The sequence below is a fragment of the Pholcus phalangioides genome, unplaced genomic scaffold, assembly GCF_987345545.1.
Source record: "Pholcus phalangioides strain wild (caught in Gottingen) unplaced genomic scaffold, Ppha-v1.0 ptg000010l_1, whole genome shotgun sequence".
Lineage (NCBI taxonomy): Eukaryota > Metazoa > Arthropoda > Arachnida > Araneae > Pholcidae > Pholcus > Pholcus phalangioides.
Window position 1 is genome coordinate 32,037,673 of NW_028301603.1, and position 24,226 is coordinate 32,061,898.

At 39.4% G+C, this 24,226-nt stretch overlaps 1 protein-coding gene across 1 annotated transcript; it reads right to left on the reverse strand.

Annotated features, from left to right (window-relative positions):
• Positions 1 to 1,312: 1,312 nt before the first annotated feature.
• LOC149081288 (uncharacterized) lies at positions 1,313 to 23,529 on the reverse strand. Its single transcript, XM_089237321.1, has 3 exons — positions 23,222 to 23,529; positions 6,846 to 7,139; positions 1,313 to 1,977 (listed from the first exon to the last, which is right to left on the reverse strand). Exons 1-3 carry the CDS (start codon positions 23,410 to 23,412, stop codon positions 1,842 to 1,844), a joined length of 621 nt encoding a protein of 206 aa, XP_089093447.1. The 5' UTR covers positions 23,413 to 23,529; the 3' UTR covers positions 1,313 to 1,841.
• Between the last annotated feature and the right edge of the window lie 697 nt (positions 23,530 to 24,226).

Consider the following 24,226-nt stretch of genomic DNA (forward strand, 5'->3'; position numbering starts at 1 on the left):
AGTAAAATTTCTGCACAATGTGCAGCGTGAAAACGCTGATTGGTTAAAAACCAGAAATTCAAGTTTTTTGACCAATCACAGTTTTCACGCCGGACACGCAGCAGAAAGCCTGATCCTAAGAAAACCCGGCTTTGTCAGTTTCTGGGCTTGGATCGTAGGGAACTATTGTGAACGAAAACTTCAGCTGTCGTCTGCTTCATTCTAGGTGTTTTGTTTTTGATGGCTCCTTGTGCTCTTAAGAAAGAACTGAACTTGCCATCCAGTTCAGTTTCTGGGCTTGGATCGTAGGGAGCTGTTGTGAACGAAAACTTTTGCTGTCGTCTGCTTCATTTTAAGTGCTTTGTTTTTAATGGCTCCTTATGCTCTTAAGAAAGAACTGAACTTGCCATCCAGTTCAGTTTATGGGCTTTTCTCGTAAGGAACCACACTAAATAAAAATTGCTGCTTCTTGATCCGAAATTTATTATCATGATTTGAGTCATCTTCACAGTAGATGGCTGCAAAATCTGTATATTAGAACAGAAGAAAAATTCACACTTTATTTCTAGTTCTGCTTCTTCCCTGGTTCTGTGTTGATCATCTTTAGAGCTCGGAAGTTCAGGCAAAATGCCATAAATGCCTTTTTCCCCTATTTTCAAACTTTTTGATAAAAATGATTTTTTTGGAAATTTTCTTGCCCCAGAAATGAATATTTTAACGTAGTTTCAAGTTTATCAGTGAATTTCAGAGGCCATAATCTGTAAAACCCGGATATTTTGGGCATTGAGCTTTGGGCAATTGCTCTTTTTAGAATTTTCCAACTCTCAGTGTTAATTATCATCAGAAATCCCCCTTCCAGCCCCATTTAGACGCAACCAAGTGATCTAAGAGATTGGTGCTGCCACACATTAACTTTGCTTTGACCAGATGGTGTTAGACGAGAGTAATTTTGTTTCAGATGAACGCAACTTGTGTTAGAGAAAACCAGAGGAAAATTAGAAATTTGTTCCCCCCACAGGCCGCACATAATATGCCTCGCTCAGGCACTGGACTGCATTGTATTTGTGTAGTGGACCGATCATGACCGGGGACCCATGCATAGGCGGAGATTTTCTCAAGGGGGGGTTTCAATTTTTTTTCCTTCTCAGGGAGGGTTTTACGTTTTTTCCTGTAAAATAACACTATAATCTCGGCTTGAGGGTGGGGGGGGGGCGTTAGAACCCTAAAATCCCCCTTGGCGTACGACAATGGTACACTGTATTATACGTTTTGTGTAAAAACAAAATTCATCAGTACTCATCGAAAGTCTAAATAAGAACTAGCCATCATCAAGTATGAAAAAAGCATGATTTTATTTACAATTGAATACATTCTTGCTGAAAGAGTTTCACGCCAAACTCGACTAATGATGATGATGATGAATACTGATTTCATCGTAGAATGTTACGTTGTTGAATCTTTTATACGCCAAATCTGTAGTGGCAATTTGAAGGTCCACATAGGATTTGGCAGGGTTAGCTAGTAGAGAAAAAAAATTTCACGTTTCCTTGAATTTTTTTTTCCAGAGATTTTTTATCTCTCTCATTTTTGTAACAAGTACACTGTACAAAAATCACGAAGAAAGATGAAGCCAAAAAATGAAAACAAAAGCCAACTAGCGAGATGGCTTATGGCAATCGAAATATTTTTAGTGACTCGGTGAGGAATGGACTAAATAAATTATGAAAACCATCACATGACACTGTGCCTGTTGGTCCAACAGCTCAGAATCGCTTCCAACTAAACAAATCAACCTAACTGACTTAGCAACATCCGTTGCGTCACTTTGAGCTTCTTCGATGTTTTAATAACATTCGATTCCGTCAGCACCTACAGGATTTAGGAAGTATGAACATGTCATCGGTGAGGCTGCCGTTTGGATTCAGTGACAACAGAGGTTTGGCGGCGAGATCTTGGCTGCAATCCATTTTCTGGCATTTACCATCTTGATGCTGTTCGCTGGAATGAATGTAAACAAAAACGCAGTGAATTTCATGTCGGAAAAAATGTTCGATAATCGAATGACAAGTCAACTGCAAGAAAAATGCAACTTAGACTGGGCGCACATCGGTTAGACACGACAAGGCAGCTTTAGACAAACTTCGACTTTTTTTGTTCACGTTGATTTGAATGACGCAATGTTTCAATTTGTATGACTAACTGGTTTGTGTGTGCGTTGCGCCATACAAATCAACGTAAACAAGAATGACTAAGCTTGTCTAAAGCTGTCTTGTCTAGTCGTGTAACGTATGCTTATAATACGTAGAAGGCACCACTATAATAAAACGAAGAACGATATTTCTTTTCTTCCAACCAAAATAAAACAGCAGGGCCCCTAGGCCAACTTCTTCATTGTGCCCCTGTATAGTGAATTCATTCATATTGTAGAAAACAAAGTTAATAAGAATCATGTGCAATGGTCTAAAATGGGGCTACCAGATTTAAAAACTTGGATATGAGGACGCATGCATGCGCCTCCCCAGTAACTTCATTTACTTATTTGCTCGTTGTTGGGAGGGCTGATTTTAAACGCTTGACATTGTTGACATTGTTGCAAATGAGGTGACCATACGTCTCGTATTGTCCCGTATTTTCCAGGACAGTCGTGGTTTTCCCTCTGTTTCGACTCCCAGTTTTTCCCGTTTTTTAATCGAAGTTTTCTTGAATTTGTTATTTAATCGAGAATATTGATGCACAAGTAATTTTCAACGGTTATATTAAATGCAATATTATCATATTCACATTCAGATCCACGCCTGCTTGGAACCCCCACATACTACATCAGGGTCCCTAGACTAGAATTTTTGCAAGCCCCGAGGCCAAACTATTCATTGCTTCCTTGTACAATGAGATATAGAGGGGCACATAGCATTAATTCATACAGAAAAACAAAAAAAGATTGATAAGAATAGTGCTGGAGCCATATACAATGGTCAAAAATGGGTCTACCAGATTTAAAAACGTGACGCATGCATGCACATCCTCAGCAAATTCATTTACGTATGTTTATAATAGATAATGCCGTTTTTCCCCAACCAAAAGAATAAACCGTTTTGTTTTTCAGTGTTTTTTAGCGGAGGGTATTATTAAGTGTTTCTAAAGAATCACAGGCATAAAAAGTATTGTTTCACCCATTTGCAAATGTGTCCTCATTTCTTAACTCTGAAGTTTCTGAATCCGGTAATCGTTGGGCGAATGCCGGATTTTTCCGATTTGGGACCATTCATGTATAACGTCAGCATGGAGGGGGGGGGGGTTCGGATTTGCTGACTATTGATGACAGGGGGGGGGGAGGAGGGTTTGGAGGTTGCTTACGTCATCAACCACCCCTTTTTGAAGATATGAAATATTCTAAGATGCTGACAAAATTTTGCTGACGTGCGGGGGGTCGGGGGGTGGTCAGTGTTTTGCTGACAAGGGAGTGGAGGGGGTCAAAAATGGCTGAAAATCTGCTTACGTAATACTTGAATGGCCCCTTTGGGGAAAAACATTAGGATTTCTTAAGTATAGTGGTGTCATTTTTGTTGTGAAGAGATGAATTGGTCGTTACGAAAGTGACACGAGCTCGTGAACACATTTTGGAGTTCTGGAATCTGTTGATAAAAACTTGAAACACATTGGTGAGTTTTTTTCAATCAACTTTATGATATTTTTTTCTACTATTGTGCTGCCCTCTGTGAGCAATAAATAACTCTTTATTGCATAAACAAGAATTACAAAATTGTTGCTTTCGTGGCGTCATCTACATATGAAAAAACCAACCAGATAATAAATTGACGTTGATTTATATATAAGCATAATTATTCTTATTGCACATTAAAGAACTTGGAAATTAAAAAATGGTGAATTATTTATTTTATATTTAATTTATTGATAATAACAAAATGTTAAACACTTTTGTGGGCTTGATGTGGGAGTGAACCTTTCATTCACGGCCGGGGGGGTCCGAAACGGTATAAAGAAGAGAGAAGGAGTCTTGAAGCTTTGCTGCTGGTCAACAATTAAGTTAATGTAGTGACATCTTAATAATAGAGGGGGGGCCAATGAGGCTTCGCTGACAATTATTATTGTTTCTGTTCAGCTCGAAGCCTCATTATAATAATAGTTATTATTGTCTTTGTTTAAATGTCTCCAATAGCAATTGAAGACATTTTAATTCTCAAATTATTTTCTTCAGTTTCGATTAGGGGCCGTTCAAGTATTACGTAAGCAAATTTTTAGCCATTTTTGACCCCATTCTCAGCAAAAATCAGCAAACCGCTGACCCTCCCCCCCCCCCTCCCCTCCGTCTGCGAAATTTCGTCATCGGCTCTGCCCCTCTGAATCCTAACGCATATTGGCGGGATCAGAGACGTACATGGGGGGGGGGCCGTGCCCCTCCCACGATCAAAAATTTATTTTTTAATGCAAAAAAATAATTTTTTAAATTGAAATTTCGGAAAAAAAATACCTTCATATGTTATTATAATCAATTTCTGTTAATTTCAATGTTATTTGAAGGCTATGAACTCAAAAACTTTATCTTTAATAAATTCATTGCGACCGCCCCCCCCCCTTAAGAGATATAATGATAAATCGCATAAAGGCCCTTGGACCAATTATGGCCCTGGGGGTTACCTGATGCGGCTTGCCCTCCTCAAACCTAATTTTGTAAAAATGAACTAAGCGGCACATTTTCAGATCGCTTAAGTGTCCCGGGGCACAGTTGCAGAACACTTAAGCAATCCGTGACACATTTAGAGATCCCTTGAGTGACATGTGACGTAGTTTTAGAGCACTTAAGTGGCCCCCAGTGCGGTTCTACATCACTCAAGTTACCCGTGGCACATTCTCAGATTATTTAAGTGATGCGTAGCACAGTTCCAGAGCACTTAAGCGGCCCTGACACATTTCCAGATCACTTGGATCCGCGAAACATTCAGAGATCACTAAAGTGGCTCTGTAGGGCACTTATCAATGGGGGGGGGGGAATGTTACTGCAAGTGCCCACAAACTATCGAAAGGTTTTTCTCTTTTTTTGGCGCACTGAGTAAGATGCAATTAAAAATATTTCATATTTTCATAAAAGGTGGTTGATGACGTAAGCATTATCCAAACCCCCCTCCCCCCCCCCTTGTCATCAAAAGTCAGCAAATCGGTCGGAAACCAACTTCCCCCCCCCATCGATGATGACGTAATACTTGAACGGCCCCCTTTAGTTCTGGAATTATTTTTTTCACTAATTCTGAAAAAGTTTTTTGATTAAATTAATTAATTATGAGATTTAATTTTCATTATGAAATCACTTTTAATGATTCTTTAAACATTTGTTCCGGTGTCATTCCTCTCCTCGATATACCTTGAAATAATTTCTTTCAATAATTATGCAACTATTTCTTTTATTGATTGTGAAATAATTTCTAACAGAAATTACGAAATTATTTTTCTCTTGGCTATTTCTTAATTATTTCTTAAACGTAAGTCGTCCTACATGCGCGATTGAATAACAGTCACGAACGGCCGCATTCACCGGCAGAGTTCAAACTACAATCGCAGGTGAAATGATTGGAGCTCGAATCGGATTGGTTAAATAAGGGACCTTAACCAATTCGTGTCGATCTATAATCCTTTAACCTGGGGCAAAAAATCCGTAGAAACTAAAAATTCATAAAAACCGGAAAAAGAAGCGAAATGGGCCGCTCCAAACCCAACGGTTTGCAGGGTTATCATAGCTAGGTCACGGGAATTTTTTTTAAGACAGGAAAGAAAAAAAACCTAAAAAACAGCCGATATGTGGCGCTGACACACACAAGTCAAAGAAAAGACACACGAAATAACGAACAGAATGCCCCCAAATCGTTTATTACAGCAGTATGTGTTCCACATGACCACCACAGGGAGTAGCGCATTTCAGGCGAGTCAGAAATCCAGAAACGGCAGAATGCAGCAAGTCCACATACATGGTTTACAACGGTGAACTGGTTCTGGATTAGGAAGCGCAAGTTCTTATAACTAGGCTGACCATATTTCCTCGAGAAAAATACGGGACATTGGGATTTCAAATACGGGAAAATACGGGACATCGCCAATTATCGCCAAAAATGACGCCAAAACCGAACAAAGTCGCCAAATATTGTTGAAATAACGGAGAAATCACAATGGCGGGAAATGCAGCATTACTGCTAATTGCAGTGGATTAAAATGAATTCCACGAAAAAAAAATTTTCACTAAGACAAATGTGGGAGATTCATATACTCATTTATAGTTGTAGTTATCATAATATAATTTATAAGTTGAAAATAATTTCAATCTTTGACTTCAATAAAGAATAAAAATTCAAGTAGGCTTCGTGCAAAATACGGGAAAAACCGGGACACTTTTGCTAAAAAGTCGGGACAGCCAAAAAAACAGAAAATACCGGGACTGTCCCGGTAAATACGGGATGTATGGTCACCCTACTTATAACCGTCTCATTTGTATATTTCCACCGAAGTCGCTGCTACCAGTGCCACCTATCGGCTGTTTTTTTTAGTTTTTTACAGGTCTTTAAAAAATTCCCGTGACATAGTGATGCCAACCCTGCAAACCGTTTTTTATTTCGGTTATTTTTACGGTTTTTATGAATTTTTAAAGTTTCTACGCGGACTTTTTGTCCACCCTGTAGTTGAATACGGCCGTTAAAGGCATAAAAGAAGATCAATAAAAAATGGCTAGAACACACTAATGTGATGATAGATTGCAAATGGTAATTCGCGGGATTTATCGAAATTGTCAGTATTGATGAAAAAACTTGCCAAAATCAGACGGAGTAAAATAATTGAAAATTTATTGAAAAATTCACCATTACCTGCACATGTTTACTTCGAAGAATTGTCCGTCCACCACGTATCGCCATTGTCCCAGCACGTTCATGGCGGCTTTTGGGGAAGCGATCGTCGTCCTGTGATTGGCGCAGAGCTTCTCTGTGGTTTCAGGGACCGGATCGTCGTCGGTTATTCCCAACGACCTGGTCTTTCTGGGATTCGTTGGCGACGGTGGGTAGAGAAGGTGCTCGGGAGGCTCGTCGAGACCTTCCCTCTCGTCCGTCATCAAGTCAGACAGATGGATCTTCTTCTTCTGGATCAACGACTTGATGAGCTCCCTGGAAAAATCGGCCATTACAAAAAACGTCTTTCACTTAAATTTCGCACTTGATTGATACTACCAACACCAAAAATGGCCCCCGCTCTGTCCCTTGCGGGATATAAGCAATTCACCTTGCGGCTGGGCCATGCTGGAAAAACTCTTCGAGTATCCGGGCTCAGCGGGTATCCCCGACTCAAGCCGCAGGATTCACTCCCCACACAATCATTCACTTGATTGATACCAGGACCGCAACTAGAGAAGACAAACATGAATTTTTTTGGCATTCACGAATGATGTCGAAGAATCAGTTAAAGGGTTAATTCTGTGCCGCGCCTCCCCCCCCCCCCCCACATTGCCGTCTTAACACGTGGGCCTACCCGGGCACGACCCGGGTGCCTCAGAAAAACGAGAACTAGTCGAATTTTTCACGAATCAGTCAGGTAGGGCCTCAGAAAAATCCATTGGCCCGGGAGCCCATGATGCTCTTAAGACGGCCCTGCCCCCCCCCCCGTCGATCTGGGCAGAAGACCCGGCTGTTATCTTCTAGTTGCTGCCCCGATTGATCTGCAGCAGGGGTTCTTAACCTTTTTCAGCCGCGGTCCAAAATCAATAGGATGATCGACTTTGCGACCCATTGGCTATATTGTTTATTTAAAAACGCTTATCAAATATTTCTGACCAACAGAATGTTCAGTTTTCGAACCCAGTAACGCGCAGTTTTTTGCGGTCCAGAGATTTCTTCTGCACTTCGTTTTTACAGTTCGTACTAAGTACCTCCACCGCAATGAGGAAGGCCCAGTGGATGTGTGTCCCTTCGCAGTTTTCGTATAGCATATGGATTTCGCAAAGAAGCCGAATCCACAAGGTCTTTCCTATTGTCGTGAGGTGCCGCTATAACAATGAAGTACCGTTGTTTCCTGATGCAGACCTATGTCTAATCCACTTCGGCGTAAGACCGCTAAAGGTTAACAAGTGGGCCAACAGGGCCTGAGCTCAGGGGCCCCGAATCTAACAGGAAGGGAGGCCCAAGTTATTGAAAGACTTCAATAATTCGAAAATTATTTCCCTTCTTAAAGTCTAAATTCTCATTAATTCTCTCTTCAGTTTTTAATTTTTTTTTTCATTACTTCTCATTAACTCTCAAGTTATTTTTCATTAATTCACGAGTTATTTTTCATCAATTCTGTAGATACAAGTATTTTTCATCAATTCTGGAATCATTTTCCATTGATTAGAAAACTTTTTTCAATTAATCCTGAATTGTAAGTGGATTCTTACGACCCATCTCAGGAACCCTAGCGACCCATAGGTTAAGAACCCTTGATGTACAGAGACTCCCGGCAGCATTTCTGACGTGCCTTGACACTCTGGTGGTAAATCACAACTCCTGGTATCGGGCACATCGACTAATGAGTACTAGGCTCAATATGTTGGTATTAAGAGCGCACAAGCGCATGCAAATTAGCTCGTCGGATGACGTCACATTTTTTAATTCTGTTAATATATATCTTGTTTTTTCGAAAAGGGGAGGTTGTCATGCTGATACGTTGTGGTGATGATCTGTTACGCACGGATGTTTTCCATCGAATAAATGTTCCTGAATCATTGTTGAATGCTTTCTTTATAACTAAGACCTCACAATAAACAGTGTGAACAAAAATGACACCTTCTAAAAATTAATAAAAAATCAACCGATGTTAACTAGGAAAAAGTGCGGTTTGCACGAAAACATTTGTAATGGCTCAAAACAGGGGGTTGGCACAAACCCTCCGGCCCACGGAAACTGCTCCGTTAGAAAAGTAACAATATGATATATACCTAAGGTTGACCATATCTCTTTGATAAAAATACGGGAAATTGGAATCCATACGAGACATAGCAAATTATCGCCAAAAACATTGTCAAAAGCAAGCAAAATTGCTAATTACAGCCAAAAAAAAAAGTAAAGTTGTCAATTATAACCAAAGGAATTGTTTAAGGTGAGTAAAGTAGCCAATTATGACCAAAAATAATTGTCAAAGGCAATTAAATGAGCCAATTGCAGCCAAAATTATTGGCAAAGGCTGATAAAGTTGCCGTTTTATAGCCGAAATCTTTTTCAAAAGTCAAGTAAATTTGCTAATTATAGCCAATAAAATTGTCAAAAATTTGTAAAAAGTTGCTAACTATCGATAAAATTGCAAAAAAAAAAACGTCCAATGTAAGTCATTAAATTCTCTCTATTTCAGTGCAGAATAAAATTTCAAGACTTAAATCGTTGAGAAACAACAGCTTCGTTGAAAAAAAATCATTCTATAAAAAGCTTTATGGGTCCTATGGTCACCCCTTTGAATCCAGGTTTCTGGCCCGGAAAAAATACCGCGTATCTCGCCCGCGTACTGAATAGATTGTGACACCGCAGGCATAGTTTTTTTTTTCTTCTCAAAACCGTAACATACAAAAACGGATAAAACCGTGACATTTTGCAAAAAAGTCGGAATGGAGAAAAAAAACCAGCAAAACGGGACTGCCATGGATAACATGGAACAAAATAAAATACGGGACATATGGTCACCATGTACTGAGACTAATTTCCAAAATCAACCCTCCCAACAGCGGACTTGCACACTAGTGACAGTATAAATAATATGCAAACTTTGTTTTCGTCTTGTATATTCCTATTTTTTCATTAGTATTACATGAATAATCTAGTAATAATGATATACAAATGTATAATCTAGTAATTTAATTACATGAATGCATAATCTAGTTCAGTTATATAATCTAGAAACTGAATTATTTATATTCCGTGCAATAAATTTAATTGCAGTGGAACTTCGGTTAACGCGTGATTCGATTAACGAGCAATAATTCGCATTTTACGAGTAAAAATTTGTACTTTGTTTATTTAGTTTCACTTTATCACAAGTGAGCCGTTATTATTCCGTTTTTCTCCCACACAAGTACTGTGGAATTGTGGGTAATATTCTTCCCTACAGTCTCCGGAAATTTCCAACCTCAAAAAGCTGTGCACCAAAGCACTACTTCAGCGATGCTTTAAGATGACCGAGGGAACCATAGGCGGAGATAGACTTGGAAGTCTGATAAAGCATGGTCATTATTGCTGCGGGGAGGGGGGGCAATGCCCCCCCCCCCCGCCGCCCGTATCTCCGCCTATGGAGAGAACAAACCTTACCATCCGAGAGTTTTGGAAAAAATCATTTCAACATCGCGCATTGCACCAAGATCATCATTATAGCCTGGGATGGGGTCACCAAGAGAACCCTCAATTCTGCTTAGAGAAAACTGTGGGCTGATGACATTATTGAATGCGACTTTGAGGGGGGTAGCTCATGAACATTAAGGTGTCGAAAAGGTTGTGCCCTTGTGAAAGACCCTGGGACTGACTAGAGGTGAATGGGGACGATATTCAAGAACTACTGAAAGAACATATAGCCAGGAATTGACCACAGACGAACTGATGGATCTCATGCAGTAGCTTATGAACGGGTCCTCGGCTGAGGAAGAGAGAAATTAGGAGTCCTTCACTTCAAATCAGAGATTAGAGAAATGAGAAAAGCCGAGCAAAATGTGTGCGAGCGATGAATTTGCCCAACAATGCAATTTCTCATTTCCGCGAAATCCTCAAAAGGAGTCAAAAGCGAGTGGCATTGCATTGGTTGCTTTTCAAATTCACACAAAAGATTTCTTCAGATTACAATAAGAGACTCATTGAATGAGGCCTAAAAATATTGTCTTCCTCTCTCTCTGGTATTTTAAAATAGGTTAATTTACAAATTGTATTGTGTATTGTATGTTTATTTTATGGTTTTAATGCATCATTTATTGAATTATTGTATTGTATTATTGATGAAACTAATTCTTGTTATTCATTTTTATGTGAAAGAATAATTGTGGAGCGAATCATCAGAGTTTGCATTATTTCCTATCGGGGATTTTGATTCGTTCTAAGCGCGATTCGGATAGCGAGCACGTTCACGGAACGAATATGTTCGTTAACCGACGTTCCACTGTAAAAGCTTTTGAAAAACCATTTTTAACTTTAAAAGAAAAAGGTTATAAGTGAATCAAAATTTTAAGATTTTTAAATTAAAAAATTAAGTACGGTTTTCTGTAATAGGCTGTTATTCCTAGTCATAGACAGAATGAAAAAGTGAGAAAAACCTCACATTATATAAGTAAAAAATTAAAAACCCATCAGGCAAGTGGTTGAACGTGTTCATTAACGGGAGATGTACGTTCCGCTATGACCACTTGCAGCTTGCCACTTTAGAGCAGCCGCTGTTATGAAATTAGACAATTTCCTTCGTCACATAATGCAGTTAACGGTATATAATACATGACAAAACATTCAATAAATATACATAATTGTTAAAAAAAAAAAATTCTTATATTGCCCAAAACAAATATACGAATTTATACTTTAAAATTATTTATGTACCTGCTCTGGAAAGAACATGACATCCATATTCAGAAAGGAGAAATCTACAGCTTTCAAGTTGATAAAGCAAAATCACGAACACAGCGTTCTTTGATTTCACAGTTGAACAGCCCTCAAAACAAATTAATCCTCTAGATCAGTGTTTCTTAACCTTTTTTGCACGTGGCCCCCCTTTGAACCATATTTTTATTTCTCGTGGCTCCCCTGTCTTATCCAAAATCTTCAACTCTCATCTAGAAGCAAGATCCTTTATACGTATTAAAATGATTTTTTTTTCAGTGAATTTGTACTGAACGAAAATTTTGCAAAGAAAATTGGCTTCCAGAACACTGGCCTAGAATTTATTGATCTCCCCGCTGGTCCGAGTTCTATCAGGACCGTCTCAACATCATGCGCCCCCTCAGGCAAAGTGATGCTATGGTAGTCCCATACTTAGCTGGAAATACAGCCTACGTATTTCCTACTTACTTTCAAAATTAATTGTACTGTACAAAATATCATAAGGTGGGGCCACTTATGGACATGAAACCCCCGGGCATGACCCCTTACAAGAGTGGGACTGACAGAGCTGCAGCCCGGAGCCTGATACGGTTTTCATCATTTTTTGTTTTTCACACTATAAATTTAATATAGAGGAGAGGTCTGCGAAAAATCTAGCCGGGGACCTGAGAAAAACCCTATCCTCGGGAAATTGCTGAAAAATGTAGGTGGCGAGGCCCGGGTGGGTCCATGCCCTAAGACGGCCCTGGTTTTATGAGTGGTTTTGTTGGATTCTGTAAGTGTTTTATAGTCACTGATATAAAAGCTTTATTTCTGCACACCTTAATTTTTCTTCTCAGCTCTCTGCAGCCCTCCAAACCACCTGTCATGGCCCCTTTCTCAATTTTCTTCCGTGGCCACCCCCCCCCCGAAGTATCCCAGTACCACTAGAGGGCCATATGGCCCCCCGTTGGGAACCACTGCTCTAGATGACCTACGATACATCCGCTACAATAGGGAAGTAACGAAAATCCTCTCTCTTCAAAATTTAACCTGGCAATCGTCTGGTCTAAAAAAAAAGGTGTCTTCAACGCTTCCCGCAGCTTCCGAAGAACTTCTACAACTAATATCTTGTGACTGCAACGTAACAGCAGCAAGGGACTGTGACACAAGAAGCCAATGCAAGAAGGTAGACCTTCAGTGTTCCAAGAGTTTTAGGAGAGAGAGTTCTGAGGACACAAACCTTTTTCCCAAAAAAATCTTCCAAGACTTCAGATACTTTCATGTTTATAGGGCATGAAGAAACCGCCATCTAGATAAAGAGGGCGTTGTTGGGAAGCTAGGAGTCTTTTTTTTTTTTGTTAAGTAGGTCCTATAGAGAAATCCCATGGGGTGAAATGGGTGGTGGGGACTTGAATATTTTTAGAATTTGGTCTAATTTCTGTACTATAGGAAGCTATCTCGGTCAGAATTATCATGCGAAAGCGTAAGTTGGAAAGAGTCATGGGTTTTTCCAGAATTGAGAAATGATGGTTTTTGACTGGGATATGGGGAAAAAAATCACTCAAGACAAAAAGTGCTTGGCGACCATCTTTGATCCGCCATTTTGGATGGAAGCTCACATGGAAAATTAGGGGGCTTTTCACAGGATCCATTCTACTCATATCTAGGAGCTAATACTGAAAATTTCAACTTGTTATGAATTTGTGTCATATCGACCCTGTTTTGGGCCTAAATTTACTGGGCTAGTATTGGTTAACTTGGACACGGTTTGTATGTCCCTCAAAGAAACGGGGAGATATCACGTGATCCAAAAAGCCTCATTAAAGAAAATCCGGGTATTATAGCTAGTTCGTTATAAAACTGATGCAGTGTGTCTTTGCATTTCTCTCTGTTTACCGTAATATAGTCGTGTTGTCGAGTTTTTGATCGAAAATTGATTCCAAAATTTGGGGAAGGGCGTGTTGGTTAAACTTGTACACGGGTCAATTTTTTTTGCGGAAGGAAACCCTTATCCATGTCGTAGTTTCCGCGGTCCTCAAATGGCATTGGTGGGGGAGGAGGGGATCGATTTTAAATACGAGTATATATAAGGTGATCATACTTCCGTATTTCCCGGGACAGTCCCGGTTTTTTGTGTTTTTCTGGATGACGACGTTTTTTACCAAAAATGCCCCGGTTTTTCTCGTATTTAAGTTGGTGTATTCTTGAATTTGTTATTTTCATCAAAAACTTTGGTACAGGTAATTTTTCAAAACTCAAAAACCTGAGTTGTCGAGTTCACATTATTTTTAGAGATGTATACGGTGTGTGCGTTTGTATTTTCTCTGAATATTGCACGCGTATTGTCAACATTTCAACAACACACCAGACAGATTTTATATTTATTTGGACGCACGATATTTATTTGTAAATCGTTCAAACACGTAATAAAACTTTAATTACTGTTTTTTTCGTTTGTTGTTGCATTGTACTTTGATAAAAATCGAGTTGAAGCATTTTTGAAATGTTAAGGGAGGCAGTATTTCTAAAATAAATATAACCATACAGGGTATTAAGCATATTGACATTTGTTGGAAGCCTGCTGCTTTTCACATTTAACAGGCAGCTGTGAACGATTGAAGTTAATAACGTGATCTTCACGTATTCCCAAGGGATCAGCATGATCCGTCCAGGGAATTTGTTAGTGTTAGTAGACATCCATGCCCGTACCCAGACCTGCACGTTGAGAAGCCAGTTCCTTAACCACTCGACTGCCAGGAGGCAAATGAAAAATGCATCTCACAATTTTAATTCAGTATCTTATACGTTGAGAGCAAAGCTGTATCAAGAGTTCAAGCGGCTTTGGTTGAGAGTAACTGATTTTTTAAAACGCTCACGGCTTGTGAATTTCACCGAAATGTTCTGGTGGCAGTATTTTTCCTTCACTTGAAGGGGAAAAGCTGGGTGGGAAATGGGGAAAAAAATTGAATGAATTAACCCTTTTTCCGGCACCGCTACCCATTAAAGTTGGAATTTCAAAAAAAAAATTTTTTTGAATGCAGTCAATTCAGGCCTAGAGTGCACTATGCAGGTATACTTTTGTAAAGGTTGCACTTCCCGTTTTAATTTTTGGGCACACCTTGAATTCGGGACTCGATTTTAGGCAAGCTTTCAAATTATTTGAAATTTGAATCCATTTTCTTTGAAAAATAAGGGGGTTTCAAAAAGTAAAACACACAAGCCAAAAGTATGGATCGGCTTGTGCGGTACTATTATCTAGTGTTGATAAAGAAGGTTCAAAGAAGCAATCCCTAATTCATGACAGAAAAAAAAGATTCGGAATTCTCGAATCACCACACAAAACGAAACTTATTCTGAAAATCTTTTCGAACTTGGGGATTTAAAATTGCTATTTATGATATTTTCGAAAGTTTTTTGGTCGTCTTTGTGCCATAATTGGCAATTTCGTGAGACTGTTTGGCGATAATTGGTAATGTTTCGTACTTGCGAACCAAATTTCCCGTATTTTTTTTCGAGGAAATATGGTCAGTTCAAGTATATACGATAAGTCAAAAAATGTTAACCAATATTCAAAACAAAAAAAAAAAAAAATTGTCGAAAGCCTTCAACAAAAAGAATTTGTTTATTAATTTAACATACTCCAGCTTTACTCTCATGGTCGCAACGCAAGAGATTAACCGCCACTAGACGGCGCTGTCATTGAACGATGGAGCTAATATAGGGGCGGGCTAAAGTATTTTGCGATCCGGTGCAAAAACAGCTTTGGAGCCCTCTAAAACGGGGTTTCCCATTTCCTAGTGTCCATGATCATCCCGATGCACTCCAGGTTAACGTTGGCACCCGTGAGTAAATATCGAACTACTATTTCAAAAAAAAAAAAAACATTCGTCGACAATTAATTTGGACGATAGTCCCCGCTGCCCAGCGGAAAAATAGCAAGCGTGCTCGCAGGCATTTGAAACGTGGGGGCTGTCGGGGCTAGAGATCCAACTGTCTGCAAGGGCCACGATTAGATAGATACTCATCAAACCAAGCAAGCATGCATTATGCCTCGTATGATTTTTAATCATTTTAAAAGACGAATTTATCGCCCTGGGCACTAGATCCACATGCATCCTTCTCTTGGTTTTGGGGGGTCTGTAAAAAGTCTAGGCCAGAGGGTTAAATGCCTGGATTTCAGAAGTCTGTTATTTAAGCTATTTGCTTTGTTAACGTTACGTCAAACGTTAAAAGTATTAAAGCCAAAATGCATTTTTATCCCATTTTGCGGTCCCTAAAATTAAGCGGCCCGATGAGGCCGTACCTTTCGCACCTGCCTAAGTCCGGCCATGAACGAAGCGCTGGTTTAGCCACTTAACGTCGTTTCTATCGTGGATTACAGAAGGGAAGGCATTTCACTTATGGTGCTTGGGCTCAAAGACTGCATCGCTAGTGTTTTCCAACAATAGACGAGTTCCAGATGGAAAAACTTCAGACCGATTTCACAGGTGTCTTTACGAAACTGACTTCTGGTGGTGTGTCCTCACATTCCTGCAGTTTCTTATTACAAATTCATCTTTCAATGAATATTAAAATTTATTTCTGTCAGTATAACTTGGCACTCGGTTTCCTTCATTAAATCTTGAAATTATATCTTTCAATAATGCCGAGTATTATGGTCTCAGTGGTCTGCGGGCTCAGCGAAATTATTTTGTTTAATTTTATCGTCTTTTAATATTTTCAGCCATTGTCAAAAAATGGTAGGAGGGACCCATTTGGCCCGCAGGCCATGCATTAAATGAATCTCTTCTTTCACTTCAATCTTTTTCAAGTCTAAACAATTCAGTATACCATTCAAATTTTATTCATTTTAATGACGTGATGAGTTCTGCCATCTATTGACAGGAATGAGAAATCTCAAAGTAAATTTATAAACAAAGCTGGAATTGAATGAACGGAGCAAAGCAATAGCTGAAGCTACATTTATCATTTCTTCCGTTGATTCACTGCCGTCTATCAAGTAAAATGATAAACTCTGATTGCAAAAGAATCCGAATTGGGGAATTTTTATAGCGAGATCGACCCTCAAGTCCTTCAGCATCCAAAGTAAAAAAGTCAAATTTATCAATTTCTACTGATAGATGGAAGCACGTGTTCAACTGCGAGATCAAATGATGTTCTCCACTCAGTTTGAAATTTTCACGGTAGATAGTAGCAAGTGTCATGCGTGGCGAAAAATCGAGCGGGAAGAAAAACCGCTAAGTGTGAATTAACTCTTTACAAAATGAACGCATTAATACAGGGGTGGCCACTGTGATGGTTACTTAATTAAAAAATATATAATTAGGAAAATAAAGTGTTTATAGGAAGTAAATACACATAACACGGTACAGCTACTTCAGGTATAAAAACATTTTTTCACTTTTTCTAGCAACTTTATAATTTCTATTTTATCTTTGATAGTAAAAGCTTTCATTCATTTTCTCCCCAAAAATAACGAATGCAACGCAAGGAGCAGGATGAGTTCAAAGTCTCCTAGATACTGCTAGGAGGCCCGAATCCCTATGGGATGTATGGGAGTAAGGACTTTTTCCTTGAGGGACTTCACTTGCGACACCTGTCCAATCAGAAAATTCCCCGTTCGATTCTATCTATCGAACCACAATTCTATCTAATTTAACAAGTTATCCCCCCCCCCCCAATTCCAATCTAATGTAAACTCTTCAAAAACCTTCTGGAAGCCTTCTAGAAGATCGACGTTTTTGCGTTTTCCCAAAGCCTTAGTCACATGATCATAGAATAAAAGGGGATTGGTTAAGCACGACTTTCCCTTCCTGAACCCACGTTGGTTTTCCGCCAAGACATTATTATTTATATTTAAATGTGTATATAATTATCTTCATAGGCGTAAGCAGAATTTTCTCGAGTGGGGTTTCAGATTTTTTTTCCTTGTGGGGGGGGGGGGGGGGTTTACTTTTTTTCCTGCAAAATAACACTATAATCTTGGCACAAGGGGGTGGGGGTTAGAACTCCAAACCCCCCCCCCTTGCGTACGCCAATGATTACCTTAACCTTTACAACGACAATATTACGAGATATCTCGCCTTAATTTAATTTTGGAAGTTACGAAATATCCCGAGTTCTTTTAAAACCCTCTTATTTCGGTAATAGTTAGCTCTGTAAGGAGGAGCTTTGTTCGCACACAAACATGTTTCCATATCCCCTCCCGCCGACCTATCAGTGGGCGGAGTCATCTTTTTGCTCAAAATTGATAACAGATGGGGAGAGAGAAGGTGTTTTCCCCTTCGCTTCAGGGTAGTATAGGAATATGCATACAGTATAAAAAATAGAAAAATATACAGTATTTCTCTTCCTTGTTTTCCTATTATTATTCTCGTTATCCGTGGGTGTGGGGGAACTACTTGTCACCTGTACAAAATCGAAAAAAAATATTCTTCTCGGAAAAATATGTGCCAATTAGCAGAGTTAAGTGATTTCCAATGTGGCAGTTATAATGCGGATTAGGGAAATGTAAAAAAGCCTCTCAAAAGGTTAATATAATTCATACAGAATATTTCATCCACAATTCCAGTAAATATTACAAAAAAAAAAGACCGTCTCTAATTGGTGATATATTCCTTTTCTTTTCCGAAAAATACCTTTATTTGTGTGAAATAATTTATTTTAAATATTTTATCTTTGAATGCTCTGGGAAATCACAGAGTTTTCATCAAAAATGTCGGGACGGCCAGAAATTAGGGATTGTCCTGAGTTGCGTATTTACAGTAATGGGGACCAAGTGAATTATGACGAAGGGGACCGATTTGAGGATTATTTTCAGATTGAGGATTTCTTGTGGTCAAGGAAATTAGACTAGAATGAGGAAAAAAGCGGAAAAAATTGAAATGCCCATGGATGGTGGAGCTATAAATCTGCCTCTGCCTGGCGAGCGTGGGACTAGATCAGTGAGTGACCGAACAAGCGTGCAAGCATGTGAGTGACCGAAAGACTGTATGTGATTGACCGGAAGATTGCATGTGATTGATCTAGAGTGTGTGCAAGCATGAGAATGACCAAAAGAATTAGATACAAAGTAAATATGCGACCAAAACAGTGTAAAAGCACGTGAGTGATTAAAAGAACGATTTATTAAGAGTGAGGCAACTGTATCAGTGAGTGACTGAAAGAACGATCTATTAAGAGTCAGGCAACTGTATCAGTGAATGACTGAAACGGTTGAGCATGAGAATGGCCCGAAAATCGAGGGACCAGATCAGCGTTTGACCAAAAGAATGACCTAGAGCCTGTTCAAGCATGTGAGTGTACAGTATAAAAGAGTGACGTTTAGCTTGTGCAAGCATGTGAGTGACCAAAAGAGTAACCTTGAAAGCGAGGGACTGGATCGATGTTTCTCAAAGTGGGCAATATCGCCCCCGATGGGCGATGGAATGGTCCGTGTGGGTGAAGAGGCTACAGGCATAACATTTGGATCCTATGGGTTCGCTTGAGTTGTGGGGCTATGAGAGAAAAAATTTCTGAAGAATGGGTTCGATAGAAAGTTTATGAAACTAATCGGCTAGATCTGAGCGACAAAAACAGTGTGCAAACCTGTCAGTGACCAATTGAGTGATCTAGAGAGCGAGAGACTATATTGGTAAATGGCCAAAAGAGTGACCTAAAAAGGGTGTGAACATGATAGAGACCTAAAGAGTGTATGAACACGATAGAGACCTAAAATGTACGCAAACATCAGTGACGAAAAAAGGGACTTGAGACGGTTTTTTCTACTGGGCGGGGGGGTGGCAAGCAGGATGTAGCACAGGATGACGAATTCGAGTAGTAGTCAAAATTGGACTGGAACGGGAAAAGGGCGGCAAAACCATGAATCCACCTCTGATTGCCTCTTAAAACACGGGTCACGTGATCACCCAACATATGAATAAATATATAATAATAATATCCAACCAACATAGTATAAACGGACTTGGTTTTTCCTTTTAAAAAGTGGGCTGTATCCTTAGGGAAAATGTAATTAAATATTCAAAAGGGAAAGGAAAGTTCAAGATTGATACGAATATTTACGCAATCACAAATGCGCATTATCATTATGCTCATTATTAATTTTGACCTAAAAAAACGAATTTCAGAATCTGTTTTTAAAACGACAGTTGCAAAATGCATATTTTTAACAACAAAAAAGAAAATTCAGAAGTAAAATAATAGGAAATGTGCGTTTTTTTTTTCTTTTTTCCACCGCATTCTTTCCGTACAGAAACTATTTCACAACATTTTTGCGTAAACGCCAGAAAAACGAGGAAACGCCCCTAATATGCTATTTCTTTTTATATTTTTCCACAACAAATACGTAAGCAAAGGAAAACACGACCGTCTTTAATTGATATTCTTTTTATTTTTACAAAAAAATGTCTGTTTCTCTTAATTTGTGAGAAATATTTTAGTTTTTAATGATCTGAACATTCTCTTGTGATTTTCAAATGGGGTGTCACGAGATCAATCGGGAGGCGTGATATAGAATGTTTTCGGTGTAAGATGGAATTATGTGTATACTGAGCGTAATGGTTGAAGTGTAATTACCTTAATCCAGTGTTTCCTCAACTTTTCTGAAAACAAGGACTAGTAAAATATCGGAACATTCCCATAATTTCCGTTTCTTCAACAATACTTATTTGAATTTGTAATACAGGGAAACCTCTTTTGTGCGGATACCGGAGGGACAAAAAAAAATTCATTCGTAAAAGAGGGGTGACCGCTAATCAGGGGTTTGAAATGCATACTTTTATTATACAAAGGGAAATTATTATTTGGCCGTAAAAGAAGAGTGACCACATCTTAGGGGTATCCGTTAAGAGGGGTTTTACTGTATTTACTAAAGTGAATACACGCAGCGTTTTTATAACATAAATTATGATAATTACGGCAAAAATTATAAATAATGTTCATCTGTTAGTCACATATTTGTTAGGTTTAACGTTTTGTCGTCAATTTTTTTGGAATTTTTAATTACGGTTGGTGATTGTGCCTACTTCTGACCATAGGCGGTGATAGACTTGGAAGTCTGGGGGGGGGCAAGGTCATTATTGCTGGGGGGGGGCACGATGATGATGATATTAATTCATATATACACATATACATTAGATCTGCCCACTCCACTTTTGACGCTGGGGGGGGGAGGCATTTGCCTCCCCCCCGTATCTCCGCCCATGCTGCTGACAATGTTTTTGATAAAAATAGAATTCGGCTAACCGGGATCTCAAATAATAATCCATAAAATACGGGACATGGCTATTTTTCTCAATGAAATATGGTCATCAGATCATTTGAATATTTTTTTCGATATATGCATTTCCTTTACTGCGATTTGTGTGTGTAGCAGCCCGTTATTTTAACGCTTTCACAATTTTAGCAATAATTAGCGTATTGCAATTTGTTGCGAAAGTTATTTGTATCCCGTATTTAGGATCCCAAATTCCTGCAGTCCTCACTTGATGTACAGTGAGCCTACCGTAGGAATGAAAGTATAATTTTATTTTAACTCATGTGTATATATTGTTACTAATATCAATTACAACGGGTGAATAATTTTATTAAGTCTTCCTGCGGACCACTTATGTCATCATCGCGGACAATAGGTTGAGAAACACTGCCCTAATCAGTGTGCCACGGATAGCATTTTCACGGTGCCGTCGAAGTACCGCGAGATCACAAATAGAAATTTGAAAGTATCATGTTCAATGTTCTAATTTCTTTCTCGAGTGTCACAAATGTGAAAACTTTTGGAACCCATGGTTATATCCCCGGCTATAGTCAGTATCCCACCCACAAAAGAACATCTTAAAGTTCTGCTGGTTCTGCTGTCATTAGGATGAAATCCCGGAATTTATGGTAAACGCATCATAACGCCATGACCCTATACATTTTTCAGCTTGGTTTTGATAATCCATGGAAACCATTGTTATCCCCGGAATAAGTCGACACTCTTCCCGAACATCTTAGGCTCACTGGTTCTGCTGCCGTTGAAATGGAACTCCCTGGCCTTTATGGTAAACACGTGACCGAAAATACACCTCCTCTCCCACCTTCATCGTGCAGCTAGGTTCTAATCTCTAAAGGGTGCCACAATTGTGTAAAGTTTTGGGATCTCTCCATTGTTGTGTATCTCCGGCCTTAGCTAGCATCCCATCCGAAAGAATGAAATCCTACCCGTTATGCTGCCATTGGAATGGAACCCGGGCTTTTATAATAAACACATGACAACACCATGAAACCCCTCCCTCCCTCCCTCCCCCCCCCCACACACATCCTTCAGCTTTGTTCTAATCTCTCTAGATTGTCATAAATTTGAAAAGTTTGGGGAACTATAGTTATTCATATCATACGTCTACACTCTCTCCGAAAGAACATCTGAAAGTCCCACTGGTTCTGCTGTCGTTGGGATGGAACCTCTGCCATTGTGGTGACGACATATCCGCTCCACATATAATCTCCCCCCCCCCCCAGCTAGATTCTATTTCTCATGGGTGTCATAAATGTGAAAAGCTCGGGAGCCCATGGTTATCCCCGGCCAAAGCCGACTCTCCCTCCGAAAGAGCATTTCATGAAAGTTTCATTGGTTTTATTATCGTTGGGATGAAACCCTCCGTCATTATGGTAATAAGTAAAATGCAACACCGACCCAGCCCCAACGCCATGCGGGACTGCCCTTATCATGACATGGCATTACCATGATCTCCCCACATCCTTCAGCTTGGTTCTAATCTCAAGGGTGTCACAAATGTGATAAGTTTGGGGATCCGTGGTTCTCCCCGGCCTAAAAAGTCAACACTTTTGATCCTGCATACGCCACAGCTTGTCAGTGAGAAATAAATTTGGCTCAAGACGTCCCATGAAATTATTTGGTTTCCTGTGGTTCCCAACTTCGAGTTGCAAATGCGAGCCGATCTCCCCATTAAAAAGTCTCGCCACAGAGAGCAACAGGCCTACAACGATTAATTATTCAATCATTACACTTCACTCATAGTTAGAAAAAACTGGTGGAAGATGGCAACACTACACATAACAAGCATTACACAGAAACAAACTTCACATCAGGTTTCACTACACGTACACGCTCATTCCCGCATGTACCAATTCGTTAGAGGTTCCGCAAAGGAATATGCACGAGGTGCATGTCTGGGTTTAGTAGTAGTAGGTACAAAGCAAAGGGTAGGTCAACTGAAAAACGTGCACCATCAAGAAATTAGCTTTACAAAATATTTGGACTAGAATAAGAAGGGTTGGTATAAATTTAATACTGGTTTTTAAGAAGGCGAGATATCCCGTTGATGCCAGTGTTGAGAGGGTTAAAATAGTTTCTAAAAATTTCACGTACTGAAATTTTTGCAATAACGTGATAAGGATGACCAAAGCTACAAATGTTTAGTGATAATAATTCTGTCCATTTTCCAGCCTAGGCAATCATAGCAATACAAAAATTTCAACACGTCCTCAACAATGAAGTGGATCCATATGTTACACCTTCCTTTATAAGGCCCATTACACTCGAGGATATTCGAACGATGACCTTTCAAAAAACAAAAACACTGACCTGAACGGAAACAGAAGTATCAAGGATTTTTCAAGGACTCTTCCCGTGAAGATAACCGAGTAACACTAAAAGATAATACGTTGGTACTCACGTCGGGTACTTGTCGACATCCTCGCAAAAGGTCAACGTGTCTTTAGCGCAACTCGGTCTCGTACCCGGTAATGCCGGCACGTACAGCAAGAGGCTCCTCCTTCCTAGCGGCGATCCACGGATCGACACGATAACGTTCGAGGCCAGCATCGAACAGTAATAAATCACCGCAACAATCGACACCTTTTGCATCTTCGTTGTTTACTTTCTTTCTTCCTTGATTGGTCAGGCTTGAAGAAAGAAAGAAGAGCCGTGTGTTGTATCTTGTAACAGAGTCTTCTTATTTATACATAATGGGAAAGTCTTGGCAGAGAATGGGAAAAAGAAAGACTAAAACCAACCTAATTTCTTTCGTTTTTTTTTTGTTTTTGTCTTTGGATTTCCTTTCTTGAGGGTGAGGGAGTGAGTTGTGAAGGTTGTATTCATACATGACACAGCCAAGTGCGTGTTCCGACAAGTTAAAACTGAAAAAAAAAAAAGAAGAAAGAAACATAAATGTAATTAAAGAGTTATTCTTTTCTTCCACCACATTTTTTCGGGGTGACGACGGACGGCGGGAACTTACTTATTGCACGGACGTTGGGAAATCCCAATGTGTATCCTAAACAATCTCGTTTTATTTTTTTTTTTCATAAATGGCCGTGATTTTGGTCATCGCACCATCTTTCTTTCTCTCTCTCTCTCTCATTGGTGTGTTGTTGCTCTTTTTCTTGAAGATCTTGATCATCTCTCTCTCTCTCTCTTATATAGCGGAATATTCTTCAGGATTTCCCCAAATCTGTCTCTTGACCTCTCCGTGACCGTCAAGATGAGAACTGATTTTCTTCTGTTTTCGGTTCACGTGTTCTTGTTTTTCCTCTTCCTCAAGATTATAGTGTTTATGTGTGTGTGAGTGTGTGTATATATACATAGATAGTCCTTGTTGTGTATCTGTAATTGTGTCCAGGTGGTGTCCAGAGAGCTCTTTTATGATATTATATAGGGAGATGAGGTTTTCCCATGGATA